Source organism: Leptonotus elevatus, chromosome 7 (genome assembly GCF_054856555.1).
Source record: "Leptonotus elevatus isolate MCC_2025b chromosome 7, RoL_Lele_1.0, whole genome shotgun sequence".
Classification (NCBI taxonomy): domain Eukaryota; kingdom Metazoa; phylum Chordata; class Actinopteri; order Syngnathiformes; family Syngnathidae; genus Leptonotus; species Leptonotus elevatus.
Genome location: NC_141245.1, coordinates 11,472,465 through 11,488,564, shown reverse-complemented (window position 1 = coordinate 11,488,564; position 16,100 = coordinate 11,472,465). Strand labels below are relative to the sequence as shown.

General features: G+C 38.3%; 1 protein-coding gene across 1 annotated transcript; it reads left to right on the top strand.

Annotated features, from left to right (window-relative positions):
• Positions 1–260: 260 nt before the first annotated feature.
• On the top strand, positions 261–14,437 carry gosr1 (golgi SNAP receptor complex member 1). The gene is made up of 9 exons (XM_086081257.1): positions 261–329; positions 680–791; positions 1,637–1,724; positions 2,777–2,884; positions 3,019–3,110; positions 6,893–6,967; positions 11,290–11,319; positions 12,880–12,962; positions 13,904–14,437. Exons 1-9 carry the CDS (start codon positions 296–298, stop codon positions 14,026–14,028), a joined length of 747 nt encoding a protein of 248 aa, XP_085937383.1. The 5' UTR covers positions 261–295; the 3' UTR covers positions 14,029–14,437.
• Positions 14,438–16,100: the final 1,663 nt, after the last annotated feature.

Below are 16,100 nucleotides of genomic sequence, written 5' to 3'. Positions count from 1 at the left end.
TTTTTGAAGGCGCTATATAAATACAATTATTGCCTAATTTGTTTAAAAAATATTTACTACAAAATAATGCACCATTCATCTATCTATGCCGTTCTTGCCAGCTAGTAATGCAGGCAAAAACAATTAAAAATCTGTGCCTTGAGGTTGGGAACTAGTACAGTGCAAATCAGCACGCTTTCATTGACGGCTGTGCCACTAGAAAATGTCGACAGGGGGCGACATAAAATAATTGATAGTGGTTGGTCCTCTCTGTTGGCGAATCCCGGAAGTTGGTGACGTCTCAGACAAAACAAAGATGGCAGGAATGGGAAGCAGTAACTACTGGGAAGGTAAGCGTTAATAATTTTAACTCGACTGTCAAAAGAGTTTATACTGTCATTCTGTATTATTAACATATTTTTGTTTGTTAGCCTGTGTGCACTTCAACGTGTCGTGCTTACGTGTCTTGTATCCAGGCTGCCCACAGGCTAGCTAACCAACCGCTAAGTAACTTCACGTCATCGCATCAACAGATTTGTTATTCCGGTTGTCACGCTTATAAAAGCTACTATTTTGGATGGGTTTTTATACAACCGACGTTAGTCGATGTGATCAACTTGTCACGGTTGTCTGTGTTTTTACTGACCCAAGCTAAAGGGTTGACTTTAAAACGATTTGCTGTGCTTGTCATGTGTTTTAGATCTACGGAAACAGGCCAGGCAATTGGAGAATGAACTGGACCTGAAGTTAGTGTCCTTCAGTAAACTGTGTACCAGCTACAACAGCTCAAGGGATGGACGGCGGGGAGACACGTAAGATGACAATGATGCTTCACAGTCTCTCGTGGCTTTGAGGGAAATTATTATTGATGTACTGGATCACAACAATAGTTAATCCCTCTAACTACTAATTACTAATAACACTTGTCTTGGTTAAACGAGACTACATTTCATGCTGGTGTTAGTTCCATACAACTGCATATCCGATGTACAATTTTAGCTCAACCACAATACACACCAGCTCACCTTTTTGGGGGGAATTTTATTCAGTTACTTTTGGATAATTATATATTTTTTCCTCTCTATTTCAACACATTGGAAGTGTAATGTTTTTGCTAGTGTTTGACTACTATTTACTACTGCACTTACACAAAATCTCAAAAAGTGGTAATGTTATGTTACTAACTGAATTAGGGTAGGAAGTGCCTTGAGAGTTTTCTTTTTCCTTTTGATTGAGACTAAAACACAGAGCATTTATTCTGTAAAATTACTTAATTGTGCAACAAGTGATTTAACTTCATCCATGTGTGCACATAAACACCCTCTACTATTAACAAATACCCAACTATTAGTGATATAATCAATTTCATAGTTGCGTGCCATTGTAAGGATACTCTTACAGCATAATTTGACGGCAGTCCCTTTAATACAGCTCAGTCCACAATACACTTTACTATAGAACCTGTGAGTGTATTTATCTGTGTGCTAACCCTTTTCTGCCACATAAATTATGGTTCATTACGTAACTGCACTTCATTTGTTTTGGGAACAAATTAATGCTTTGATTTGACTTAAAGCAATGTTTAAAAAAAAAAAAACCCAAATAATATCAGTTTTTTTAATATATATTTTTTTGTACATGTGGTTTCTTCCTCCAGGTCTGACACCACACCGTTGCTAAATAACTCGACTCAGGACAGGATGTTTGACACGATGTCAGTGGAGATTGAACAGTTGCTGGCTAAAGTAAGTGCATTACCACTCTCCTTCAAAATGATAATATTAGGAGTAAAATTTTGCAGTGTATCTTAATTGCAGTTGGAGAACAAAAAAAAACCTTGCTGCAGAATCACAATTAGAAATGCCAGGTTTCATAGTAACTCTGTTAATTACAGCACACTTATAGCTAAGGCTATTGAGGTCACGCCCCATACATGCACTGTGCATGCTTTCATTATGTGTACTATTTTTCAGAATTATGATTTTTACTTTTTCTTTCTTTTTCTTTAAAAAACTTATTTTATAATTAATAATTTTGGATTAAAGGTATTGAGGCAACTGCATTTAGACTTGGGTTTAAAATTACAATATAATTATAAGAAAGTGAAACAGTGACATTATTTTTGTTTTACTTTTTTTGTTGTTCAATCAAAAAAATTAAAATAAAAAATTTGAAATTAGTCTGCATCATTCCTTTTGTCAAAACAAATGTTTATCTTCATCATTGTTATACTTGTAATATCTTACCATTGCCAACTAAGTGCATGTATTTTTATATGTATTGTTAACAACTGCACATTCACAACCACGTGAATTTAGATTTTATGTTCCTCTGCTCATCTTATGTCTTTACAAGTAGGGATGCACGATAATGCTATTTTCAACCGATACCGATAAACCTATCATTCAGAAAGTGCCGATGTCGATAACCGATAAGAAAGCCGATAATTGTTTGCAAAATTAGCTTGAATAAAAATATACTTTCGAGTCCTACTAAAAGTCGAACGTACAAATGCATCTTCTGTGAACACAAGGTTGCGCATTATGACTTCACAAATATGTGACACTACCATAGGAGAGGGGAGGGGTTGAGGAATTGGCACAATTTGAACCACAATCACAACATATGGACCAACGGGGCATGTCTATTATTACCGGCGGATTTCTTTGTTATCTGGTTTATCTGTACTCTATAACATCAAATTGGCCAATAATTGCCGATAAGTATCAGCACTGATATTAACGTGCATCCCAATTTATAAGTATATACATTTCCGATTCCACTTTGTCTCTGTCAGCTGACGGCAGTAAATGACAAGATGGCGGAGTACACCAATGCACCGGGCGCAGCTTCTTTGAATGCTGCACTCATGCACACCCTCCAGAGGCACAGAGACATCCTACAGGTTTGCCAACTCATTCATCATCTTTCTAGCGATTTGAATTGAACTTCTTCATCAAATCCATGCTCGTACACATAAACATGCATGCATATTTTCATGATGATATCTTACACTGTCTCTTTATTTTTCTGCCCTAGGATTACACACACGAATTCCACAAAACTAAAGGAAACTTCTTAGCCATTCGAGAACGGGAAGACCTGTTAGGATCTGTCAGAAAGGACATTGAGTAAGTAAATTACCAGAATTTGGGCTTTGCTTGTCATGTGTTGTGGAGACATAATATAAAAGTATAACATAGGATCCATTTATCTTTCGGTATTTAATAATTTCAATGAACCAGTGTTAATTCAACCACAGGAACCAAAAATGTTCAATTCTCAACTCAAATGGCTGATGCCAATTGCTTGCTTGACGAAAGTGTGTCCTGTCCTCTGATTGGCTCAGCTGTTAGTGAGTGTATTGAAATGCTCCATCAAACAATGACTCTTGTCATTTGCTTTGTAATGGCTTATTGATCCCGCAGCCACAAGCATACGGTGAGCACTGCAGGATTCCTATCGATAGTCTCCAGTTATTCAGTATGCAGACTTCCTGTAGCTATCTTATACCTGCTTAAGCCTAATGCAAAGTAATTCCAAGTTCTTCTATGATTTCTAACACAGGTAATTACACCTTTTTTTTTTAGCAGTTTAATGCCAGGCTGTATTCATGGTAATTGGTGGTCAGTACACACAAGAAATTGAATTAAAACGATGATGTATCACCGCATATGCACGTTTAGGTAAGCCGCTGAGCCAACTTAAGAGGCAGCACAGATAAATCTTGCGTAGACAGACGAGCCTGTGCTGTTGACCAACGGACATTTGTAAAATGTCTTCTCACTTGACTCACAGTCAAAGATCTACTACAAGAGCAGAAGAGATGTATGAAAAATGCTGCCTTTTTTTAACGTTGCTAAGTTTTAACTACGACTGATTTGTTAATTTAGCATTGTTTATTATTGTGGTTGTATTTTTCCATATGGAACTGCTCTGCATCCTACAGAAGACTGTTGCAAACATTTAGCTGTTTTCACGTAAATAAAGTAACAAACATAGTGGAATGACTTTAATACCTCCTCATTTCATAAAAGTTGTAGTTCCAAGGCTCAAAATAATGAGGAGCATTATTTACTTTAGGAGCAATTTTGCTCATCAATGGCTTAATTTGAGGAGCAATCCTATAATTTTCAGGAGCAATTCTTTTGCAGGTTAATCTCAGGGACCAGAAGCAAGTGTTTTATTTAAAAATAAAAATATGACGACATACTGGGGAGTTATAGGGCTCCAGCCATTCTATATTTTAGTATTCAAGCATCCTACTGAATGCATTTTTTGTTGTTTCTTGTTTAAACAGCAATTTTGACTACAAAACAGAAACGTTTCACTTAATAACAAACAACTAATTGTTGTTGTTTTTTTGTTTTTTTTATATAATCAACAGTATTTATTTCTTACATTAACATTATGCATAGCAGCAAACTATTTTCTTGGCTAGATATACATATTACAGTAGGTTCATGGATGTGCTTTTATGAGCTTAGACCAGTTGACGGAATGAGACATGTTCGTATACTACTAGAAGTTTTGGAAGTGTTCAAACTAAAATGAAAACACCTCAAGAGGAAACAAATGTTTTTCGTTCATTTGACTTCACCAAATCCTAAATCTACCTTAAAGTATCTCACTAGAATAGATCAGCCCTTGCACTGAGCAGCAGCAGAATTGCATCTCAACATTTCAGAATCAAAACAAGAGCAATCTCTATAAAAGTGGAGCTAACAATTGTTTTTCTGAGGGGCTTCTTACTGAATGGTGTATGACTGGTGGACAACAAGGAAAGAAGAGACAACAAATGTGTTATTCTCTTATACTGTCTTACCAACTAGTGTAGAACGTAGTAACGCAATGCAGGCAAAACACATGTACCGTGTGAGATGTGTATTTTAATATATGCCGGGGCCACTAAAACACAGATGGCAGGTCGCAAATAGCCCCTGGGCTGTAGTTTGGTTGACCAAATGGTTTAATTACAAAAGTTTGTGTATGTGTTTGTCCCTGCGTCTTGTCAGTTTGGCAAAAACGTTTTGTAGGCATTCAAATTTATCAGCAAAGAAATGTGAAGAATTTAGGTTTGTGAGTGTTACTGTTTTTTTTGTCTATATGTGCTCTGCGATTGACTGGTGACCAGTTCAGGGTGTACATCACGTCTAACCCAAAATCTGCTGGGTTAGGCTCGAGCTCCCCTGTGACCCTTTATTGAGGATAAGCGGTAGAGAAAATGGATGGATCCTTTTGCTGCAGTTATCATTTAAATAGACAGGGGGCAGGAGAGATCCTCTGATACCGTTTACCCAAGATTTATGTGTAACGGTGCTCATATGGATTATAGCCACAGTCATGTTTATGCAAACATTTCCTATATTGAACAATGTGTAGTGGATTCTTATTGCAAAAGCTATTTTTGCACGTGAGCACACAAACGTATTGTGCATGTCACTATTCCATTCATAAGAGCAGAGCTGAACTCTCCTGCTTTTAATGTCAGCCACAAAAAAAAAAGACAGCGTCGTGCCCTTTTTAAAAGCTTTGCTTCCTGCTGCAGGGATCTCCCTACTCTAGTGATTGTACTATAACACTGTATTTCCATTCAGAACCTTTGGGGGGAGTACTGGGAATGAAATTTGCTATACAGTCTCCACTTGCACCCCTCGCACTGCCTCCTGCTCTTTATCTTGTTCTTTCTCCACGCGAGGGTGGGGCTGAGTTAAATGACCAGAAACCAATGAGCGCATAGTAGCGAGCAGCTATTAACAGCTGCAGATAAATGAGTTGCACAACAGAAATGGGTGTGTGATGCTCACTTTGCGATTGGTGTAATAAACCATCCACCCACATTCACTAAGGGAAAACTGAACCCTCTTTATCATTTTATTATGGTAGTCCTATTACGTTTTTGCATCGAATTCAGCTTTTTGTTATGATCAGTAAAATATTGTTTTTGCCTTTTATGGATTCATCTTCTGTTAACTGCTATATGTCCAAGCCCCTTGCTGTCCCAACCCCACCATCATGCAAGCTTCTTTGAAATTATATAGCTTGCACAATCTACTTTGTGTACTGCTGCAGCAAAAAAAAAAATTGTATTCCATCTGTACGACTCTTCTCAATTTTTGCAGTGCTACTCTCTTTCGAACCACTCATGTATTGTTTGAAGTCACGGCTAATGCAAGCGGACATTTCCTCTCACTGCTGCTTCACATGAAAGCCTTTCTACCGGTGACCCACAGGAAGGCTTTTAATGTAAAAGAGATGAAAGGAAATGCTGTGTGTGGTATTGGCGCCTGCCATTACGAAGATACCGTTCGACACAAAAAGTTATGCCAAAATGAGATTTCACAATGATTATGCAAAATTGAGCGCGTAACATTTTGCCAGCACCATGTGACATTCCACCGTTTTAGTTAAACAATTTGAGGGATCACCTTTAAAAGATTCACAAAGTCAGTTCTTCAATAAGCTTCTCGACCCCACCCTGGAGCAATTCACGAGCCGCTTCCTTAATTATTCAAAACATCACCCTGTGGCAAGAGGAAATGGTTCTCAGTAGTGCCACAGACAGCCTAATAAGTCTTTGATTGTCTCAGAGAGATGTTTGGGGATTTAAACATCTGCTTCATGCCTTTCACTTTTAGAGGGCATGCATGTACTGTATGTCAATACCTAAAACAAGAAAGTCAGTCATTTAAGACAACAGTTTAAAGTTGTTTGTTGTATATATCTTAACCAGTATTTATTTTGCCTTCAACATTATTATTATTTTTTTTTAAGTATATTTCTAACGGTGGTTCTGGGTTAACAACAGAAGAACACTTTTTTTTCTGAAGAAAAATGAGCACCTGACTTACAGTATAAATTGTTTGTTGTCTTAACCACTGTGTTTTACTTTCCCCTACCTGCTTCTTTTCAGAATGTATAAAAGTGGTTCTGGTGTTAACAACAGAAGAACAGAGCTGTTTTTGAAAGAACATGAGCACCTCAGAAAGTAAGTTCCCACCATTTATGACCTTTCAATTCTCTTTTGTACTAAGAGTTGATAAATTGTGTTTTTCCGTGTCTCGAGCGTTGCTCAGGTGGACCAAAAGTTAATGGTGGGCCATGCATTTGATATTTCGGCCTTGAGTGGCCTAATCAACCTCTTAATTACCACCACTATCAAGTTGCAATTATAGAAAGATCAATATGATACAAAAAAAGTAGTATAATAGCGCACAATCGTGCCTCGTACGTCATCCAGAACAGTGCGGAATCAATATTCATACAATAACATGACACAAAAACAACAACAATTTAAATACATCATTCTCACCAGAAATGCTCATTAATTCTGGACTAGGATTGCTCAACTTGGCATTGCAAATCATGCAGTTATCAAATCATGCAGTTATCAAATCATGCAGTTATCGCTCAACAGCACATACAATGAAAACAGCAGAGGCCCCAGAACTGAACCCTGTGGAACACCTTATGTTCCGTTTTACATGTGAATTCATATTGCACATATTTGTCTGACCACTTTCTTTGATTTGATTTTTTGCTCGTCATAGTTTGTATGAAGGGATTACAATAATAAATAAATCACAAAATGTACCATCACGACAGCCACAAGTTGTCTACTGAGCGCACCAAATTCCGTGCAGCAAAGATAGCCAGTAATAGCAAAGGGAGCGTATCATCATCACGAACCATTTGAGTCGGGTGTGTGTCTTGATCTTCACCGAGTCCCTGAGACTGGCTTAAAGCACCCCTAAGGTTCGATCGAACCCAGCTTAAGAACTACTGAATTATATGATGGAAAAATGCTGACTTTGTGTGCCGGCTAGCTGAGAAAAATCCTCAATCTGATTGGTTAAAGAAACATGCTCATTTGTTAATATAACTCTAGTGATTCTGAAGGCCCTGGGAAGATTAGGTTGACATGATAGCATATCAATGCCTACATCTGATTGCACCAATAAAAATAAAAATCTAATATCTGCATATGCACTGGAAGCAGTGCATCTTAGAAAAACACTATCAAATAAACATTGTATAATTTCATGGAACAAATATTGTAATTGTCAATTTTGGTTAGTGCTTCTAGTGTTTAGAGAGGCCATGTTGGACCACATGGCTCACCACAGCAAAAATATGAGGGATCAGCACGTCAGGACATTAAAATTGCATGTCAGTAAGGTGTTCACACTAAAATGAGAGCAAAATGATCAAACAGAAGTGATTAACATGTTTACCAAAAAGGGGAGTAGCGACATTATTCAACATTAAATACCAGTTTGCGCTTGATTATCTCGACTATGCGTATTTGCAGTAATCAATGTTGTAGTATACAGACCATACATGTTTTGTTTTTTATTTGCGAAAATTTGCGAATGTGCTTGAACACGAACGAGTGATTTAATTGAAAGTGGGTGGTGTTGTATTTGTACCAACCACCACCAAGGGGATGCCTCTCAACTGCACACCCATTAAAGTCATGGTCCTCTCGTAAATAAGAGATTCAGGAATCATAAGCGAGGTAGGATGTGTTGTAGACTTCTCTCCTGTGAGTGCTTTTGTGGTAGAATGATATTGCCAGTCAACATTATACTGCGTCAGCATTTGGTTTTGTATTGCTGGAAATTACAAATATATGCAGTCACCTTCAATCTACTCACTGTCATATTAAATAGTGCCAGTTTGGGCCTGACTGATATGGATTTATTTATTTTTAGGCCGATTGTGATAAATGGCAGAATAAAATTCTGTTAACCAATTAATCAGCCAATTCATTAAAAAAAACATATTTTTTGTCTCTTAGTGCTTACAACAATAAAGATGGAAGGCAAGAATGTTTAACTGTTTTACATTTTTTTGTTGGTTTAACTTAACAACAAAGACAAAAATAGACACAATTCGGCATAGTTTTGCCAATTATTTTTGGGTCAGGGCAATGGTTGAATGTCATTAGCTTTGTCTTAAGTTGTATCGTGGTAATGTATGTTTAAAAAAAAAAGAAGAGGAATAACAGAGGGGAAAATTTGGCCTATGTTTTGTCTCTTCTAAATAATATTGGCTAATTAAATCAGATGGCCAATTAATAGTTTAGGTACTAGTCCCAATTTTGCCACCGTCAATCGCACTGTTGTCACTTTCTAGTGCAAAGTAAGTTGTACAGTAACAGTCTATAATGGATTGCTGAATCGCCACAGACAAGGAAATGGAGGATCCCCCCCCCCCCCCCCCACTGTCCAGTAAATGTCATCAGGATTCTGACAAATGAAAATGTTCCCACTGACCATATTACAGGGCTTCCCCTGACCATAGATGGCAGCGGAAATAGGAGAGTGAAGCTGTATATTAAGTTGCATTTGATTGATTGACGCTGGGTTCCATTAGAGCTATTGCATAGCAATAATGCCTGAAAACAAATGTTTCAAATGTGTTATTAGCCTGAGTCTCACTTGTATTGCGCAAATGATTACAACTGAAATGCTTCACTGAGTATTTGTTTAACTTGCTTGAAGTTATCTCGCAGCACGTCAGCTCTTTTTTTGTGATACAAGTTGTGTATGTAGTTCATGAGATGACACAAACTAATTTAGTTCAATAAGAGCGGTGATGTTGCATACTTATTACATTTGCCGTAAGTGCCGTCGATCTTTGTGCCGGAATCTGTGCTTCTTATCTGTGGCTCACATTCATTTTTCCATCTCTTCGTCATAAAGGTGAGTGTTCATGAATAAACCAGAGAGAAGGAGATGCAGCTCCCTCAAAGGTTTATGCTAGAACAGCTAATGGTCGCGGTGTCACCGATTAGGACTTCCTGAGAAAAAAAATATATACTTTTTGGTTGTTGGAGTTTGGGGGGGGGGGGCAGATTGTACATTTCTAGACAATCACTCATGGCCTCTGGTGTTGTCATTTTAAAGGTTCCTCTAAATACAGGTTGTGTTCAATGTTGCATCTTCACCACAACAACTTTTGTTTGATTGGCCAAATGAACACAACCACTTTCTGTAACGTTCACTTCCTGTAACATGTTATACATGACATCAATATTTTTTTAAACTACCATTTGGTGTACTGAATCGCAATTAATAGTAGTCATTCTCATTCATAGTATTTTCCTCAACTCCATTTCTCCTTCGACTACTAACATGCTTTTAGCATCTCAAAGTCTCATTGTCAATTAGTTGCATGCAGTAAAAGTTGTTTGAAATACCTTCGAATCTGGACTGAGTCACTAATTAAAGCTAGTCATCACTGATCACTCTTGCTGATGCAGTCTCAGGTCTGCAGAGAATGCATGATTTGCTGACTGCTTTCCTTTTGCAAAGTAATTGTTTCCCTTCGGCAGGCAGACATTATTTATTGCTTCTTGAGTTCTCAGCCCGAGGTTTCTGGAAAGATGTAGTCAACAAATATCTTGTCATTTATGTAATACGGTATGCTGCTAAGCTTTGAGTAGACAGAGAGCTTACATGAAAATTAGTCATGGTGTCAATATCATCACTTTGAAAATTGTGCAAAGGCAACCATCCATCCATAATAAATAGGGGTGTGAATTGCCTAGTACATGGCGATTCGATTCGTATTACGATTCATAGGTCACGATTCGATTCAATACCGATTAATCCCGATGCGAATCTATAAATTGCTTATTGGAATTATTTATTTTTTTTACTCAAATTTAGAAAATACTTATCAGTAAACTTGTACATGTACACTGTAAGATTTGTATGAAAATGTCTGTTTCATGTTTGAACAGCACTGAAATAAAATATTAAGGCTCAATGTTCCCTTAATATAACATTCTTCCATGCTTAATGTGTGAATCCTAACCTTAAGTAAGACGTTTTGTTGAATATTCCCATAAAAAATTGATGTTTAGAAATCGATTCGACTACATATCAAATCGATTCGAGAATTGCGTGCTGTAATATCGCGATGTATTGCCGAATCGATTTTTTCCTAACACCTCTAATAATAAATAATATCACATCAAACTACGACATAAAAATGTCACAAAAGGCATATACATTCAAATGAACTTACTGAGTATGAAATCGGGCCTTGTTTAATTAATAAAACACAAAGCAAAATTACTCTCCGGAAGCCATTACTCAATCGCTGGCAACAGGTTTAAGATAACCTTCTGACATGTATTGATTTAACTGTCTCGAGATGCATGTGGAGGGTTTTTCTCTTTGCCTCTGGATTCATGCAATAAAAATGTTCATTACTCTTGGTTGTCCGTACTCGATATAACTCTGCCACAGAATTCCATGTTGATAACCAACAAATCCATGTCTTTCCTTGTATGTGCAGTTCTGATCGTCTGATGGATGACACAATAAGGTAAGAGGCCTAGTCCTGATTTTCCTCCACTGCCGCCGCCACATCAAGGAGACAACCCTGCCTGAATGTCAAATATGGAGAAAATGGTTAAGAAAGAAAAAGAAAATGGTTATTGACAAGCCATGCATTTTCTGGGAAGAAGCCCGACAAAACTAAAGCCTTTTGCGTAGTCACATCAGCTCTGATAGCCGCAAGTCACTGGGCTTCCAACAGGATAAATACGCAGATCCTAACAAACAAATTGACAAAACCATACTTCCAGAGCTATTCATGAATGTGACATGCTTTTAAAAAGCCCAAATTTAGTTTTAGTTTTCCAGCCAAAGAAGGACTGAAATCAGTTTTGCTACTTGGAATCTATACAAATTCACCTCATGTTGTTCATTGTGTGGATGAGCTTTAAAGCCGCGATACCATCCACGTTCTAAATGCGCTCCACTCAAGAATGTCCACCCTGGCAATGAATTTCACTTTTATTTGACCTTGATGCAATAAACAACACCTGTCATTTGTTTTTTTCTCGACTTATCATAAATTCCTCCGCAGTCCCTGCTCCTTTTTTCCTCCCCTCGGGCCGGCCCAAATTGCAAATATATTGGTTCTGGTCAACGATGGCTCCTGTGGGACGGACTGCTACAGCAGCCCTGATTAGTGGCCTTTGTCACTGGAAGACCACAGCACACGCTCGCATCGTGCACATAAATCTTACGCCATTTTAACATGTTGCTTAATCAGTGCACACCAGTGGTTGTTGTTACTACGTCAGAATGATTTAATGGTAGCGATATAACAATCTTCACGATATAAGTGTTGTGGGCTTGTCTCTGCCTGAAACAAATGAGTCTGCCTTTGAACCATATGCCTGATTGGCCGTGTGACCACATCTCAAGAAATACACTGATGATTGGCTGACTGTCCCACATGACTGAAATGCTTTGTTTGAATGCAAAATGTGGACAAAACGCTCAAATCACCAGATTAAAGCGTTTCAGAGCATTTCCTATCACAAAATTATTATTTTTTTTTTTTTTAAAGAGAGAGAGAACTTTAAAACATTCCCCTTCATTCTTTGGCATCAAACTGCAAATGAGTGATTGCAGAGAAAGTGTGAAAAGAAGCTTCAGCTCTAATTTCCATGCGGTCGTTCACATTGAAAGAAAGACTGTGGGAAGTTGCTGCAGTCAGCAAGTGTTTGTACCTGACTGAGGAGAATACAATCTCCTCCTTCACATTGCTTGGGGGGGGGGGCTTTACTGTCCCCTCAGCAGCTTCCACCCCCAGGGAGACGCACGGCCCCACACCACACGGCTGCTGCGTACGACGCCTCTTGAACGTTGCCTGCAATAAAATGTGAAGTCATTTCCTTAACTTTGTATTTTTGTCTCACTGGGATGGAAGAGGGCAGTCACTGCTTGCTGTTCATCCCTCCTAACATTCACAAAGGCTTTCTAACAACTTAGGTTGCCTAATATTGGAAAGATTATATGTTGGCAGGATGCCCATTAGTTTTGTGCCGATTCACTTTCATATTACCCATACCGTTTCTCCTTGTCTTTGTAGCATTGCCATGGCAACCAAGGAGAATATGACATCCCAAAGGGGCATGTTGAAATCCATACAGAGCCGCGTCAACACGCTGGCCAGTATCCTTTTGACCTCCGCCAAGCTTGAAAGGCAGACATATTTGTATATTTGTGCATTATGCTATTAACTCATTCACTGCCATTGACGGCTATAGACGTCAAAAATTCATTTGAACTATTTCTATTAGTTCAACATTTGTTCTACTTTTTGTTAACAAGAGTATGAAAACCTATATATTTGTTATTGTACATTTAGAACAGATATAACATTTGTGATAATTGTGAATTAACTAGGAAAGTCATGCGATTATTTATGATTAAAAAAATTATATTTTTGATTAATCGCATGACTTCAATAGTTAACTCACAATTAATCACACATTTTATATCTGTATTTCCCCCCAAAAATAATTTGGTTTTCATACTCTTGTTAACAAAAGTGGGAAAAAAATGTTAAACTAATAGAAATAGTTCAAATGCATTTTTGACGTCTATAGCCGTCAATGGCAGCGAATGAGTTAAACTTGTGGATAGGTAGCAGATGCCTGTTTTAGTTAGTCGTCTGTTTTGATGCTAAAACTGATCATTTGCGCTCATCGCCCTTTGTCTCAATGGAAACTTTCTTCATAAGTCTTCCTTTATAGACTTAGAAGAGCAATTTCATCTTCCAAGAGTCAATAAGTGTAGCAATGTGAATCCATCTTGGCAGAGGCATGTGCAGGTCATTCTTTCTTAAGCAATGGGAATCAAACCTTTTTCCACTTCCACCTGTTCCCAAAGGACTCTTTCTCGTCTGCACGGTTTTACGATTGTGTTGCAGGAATTGCTCCATCGTGCTTCAGTATAGCATTAGTCAAATCAAGATGCCCCAAAGATCTTTGCATTCTAGTTTGATAATAATCACCTTGTTAATGAATATGTTTGTGGATTGAAACCAATTGCCTTGTTTTGCTTCCCATCGTATTCTTTGGTGTTGTCCTTAATCCTTTGCCCCTCCCAAGACCGTTTCCCAGCCATCAACAATCTCATCCAGCGAATCAACCTCCGGAAGCGACGGGACTCGCTCGTCTTGGGCACTGTGATTGGCGTCTGCACCATCCTCCTCCTGCTCTACGCCTTTCACTGAATATTTCAAAGGAGCGACGAGATCAGGCTCTTTTTTTTTTGTGTTTTTGAACGACTCCCAGGAAAACGGCTCCGCCATTGAGGACCCTGGAGGATGTAAGGTCTGTCCAACAAGATCTACTGAACTCATGTCTAGCTGTGGGACAGATGGACAATTTGTTGGTGGGCGGATTTCTTCCAGCAACAAGACACAGGAAATAAAAGTACTAATAATCAAAAGCTTGTATCATAATAATTCCCTTGAAGAGACATTATGCTGAGAAATTGTTCAAATATGTGATCATGTTTTTTTTCCACATTGGGACGATTTTTATTTGAATGGCTCTTTTAATTGATGTGCAAGTTTGAAATGGGTGTTAATGTGAGTTAATAAATTATTCATATCCATTTATTGGGACCATTAAGTCGGACCCGCACCTAAATGTGTCATTTTTCCAAATGTATGATTTGAAAGCAAATATTGAACTTGAAGGAACAACTTCAACATGGACTGTTGTACAGAAGAAGAAATTATGATGAACGTCACCATTTGTGTCATCACTCGTTACCTTGAAGTGGATGATTTTCTTTTGACACTTATGTGAGGCCCACCTGCGCAGCGAATCACCTTTACATTGCTTCTTTCATTGAGGTTAAGTGTTTTGGTTTTATGTCTTAATATATACATAAAACAAAATTACTTGTTGTGACCGTTAAAGAGAGTCAAAAAGGTACTTGACAAAAAGGCCACAAAGTTACGTTTCATGATGCTGACAGTTTGAAGGAGAAGGGAACGCTTTTATAGCATCTGTATTTGGTTCTTTCGTGTATTTATTTGATTGGTTAGGCAGAAAGTGATAGCAACACAAATCTCAGCCCTAATCAAATGATGAAATCGGAATGAGTCGGCATGATGCCTGCAGAGATGGACACACTATCTGTTTGTATTTTCTTTCCCTCTCACGAATGAGCTTTTCGAGATGTGTCGATTGGATAATGTCTCGGCTCTTGCCACCGTTGTCTTCAGAATAATAGTGTAGTAAAAGGCACCCCGACTGTAATGACAAGTTTGCTCTATATTATTTAATTGGTTGTTACTGACATAACCATGAGATTAATTTTCAAAAATAATTTCCAGTTTAATTTATTCTGTGGAAACCTTTATTTGGACGTACGCTGCCATTGTTATTTACGTCGCAACGCATTCAGTGCGTAGTGACGTAAAATGGCGGCTGGCTCTCTGCCGAGCAATGTGAAACGCATATAAAGAAAGCAAGGTAAGTCTCCGTAGCGTTCCGAAAGGGACGATCAAAACGCTCGAATGCGTCTGGTGAATGACGAGAGGGTGACTCCCGATCGTGTCTTGTTTCTTTAGGAACGCTACGAGGCTTACCTTGCTTTCTTTTATTACTGGTGCATATTAGTGATGGGAAAATGAAGCTTCATGAAGCACTTGTGATATGTTTTGACTCCCCTAGATGGTGCTCTTGGTTTAAATATAAAGGCTAGTGCAAAGGAAATTGATTACATTTCCACTGCATCTTTCAACCAAGAGTGGCATCTAGAGGAGTCAAAAAATATTACAAGTGCTTCATGAAGCTTCATTTTCCCATCACTAGTGCATATAGGTCTATATTGGTACAATATAGAAAACTGTAATATGTGACTTGTTGGCTCTCAAAGCAGTTAGCAGGGGTAAGCACACTCGGCCCTTGAGGGAGGGAGTTTCCTTTCTCCAACACAGCTGACATGATTAGCTCACCAGCACGCGCTGCATAAGCCTGATAACGATCCTGTTGATTGGAATCAGCTTGTGTTGGAAGAAGGAAACCTCCAAAACCTGCAGGACTCCGGCCCTCGAGGACCGCGTTTGCCCATCCCTGAGTTAGAGCATAAGAGTAACTCAGCACATTATTCCAATCAAGGTGCTATGTTCCAGGAAGTACAAAATAAAACTGGTGAACATAAAATACTACTAAAGAATAATGACAATTATATTAAAGTAAAAAAAAAAATACGATGGGGAAGTAGGGAGAAGAGGTATCAAAGTACAAACAAACTGTGCCTCAATGAGGAGTCAAGCAAAGAAGAATT

What these genes read in the sequence shown, in the direction of transcription:
- gosr1 (XM_086081257.1), top strand. Translation starts at nt 296, where the DNA reads ATGGCAGGAATGGGAAGCAGTAACTACTGGGAAG. An exon ending in TTGAACAGTTGCTGGCTAAA is followed by an intron (nt 1,725 to 2,776) that starts GTAAGTGCATTA and finishes TGTCTCTGTCAG; the next exon opens with CTGACGGCAGTAAATGACAA. An exon ending in TCTGTCAGAAAGGACATTGA is followed by an intron (nt 3,111 to 6,892) that starts GTAAGTAAATTA and finishes GCTTCTTTTCAG; the next exon opens with AATGTATAAAAGTGGTTCTG.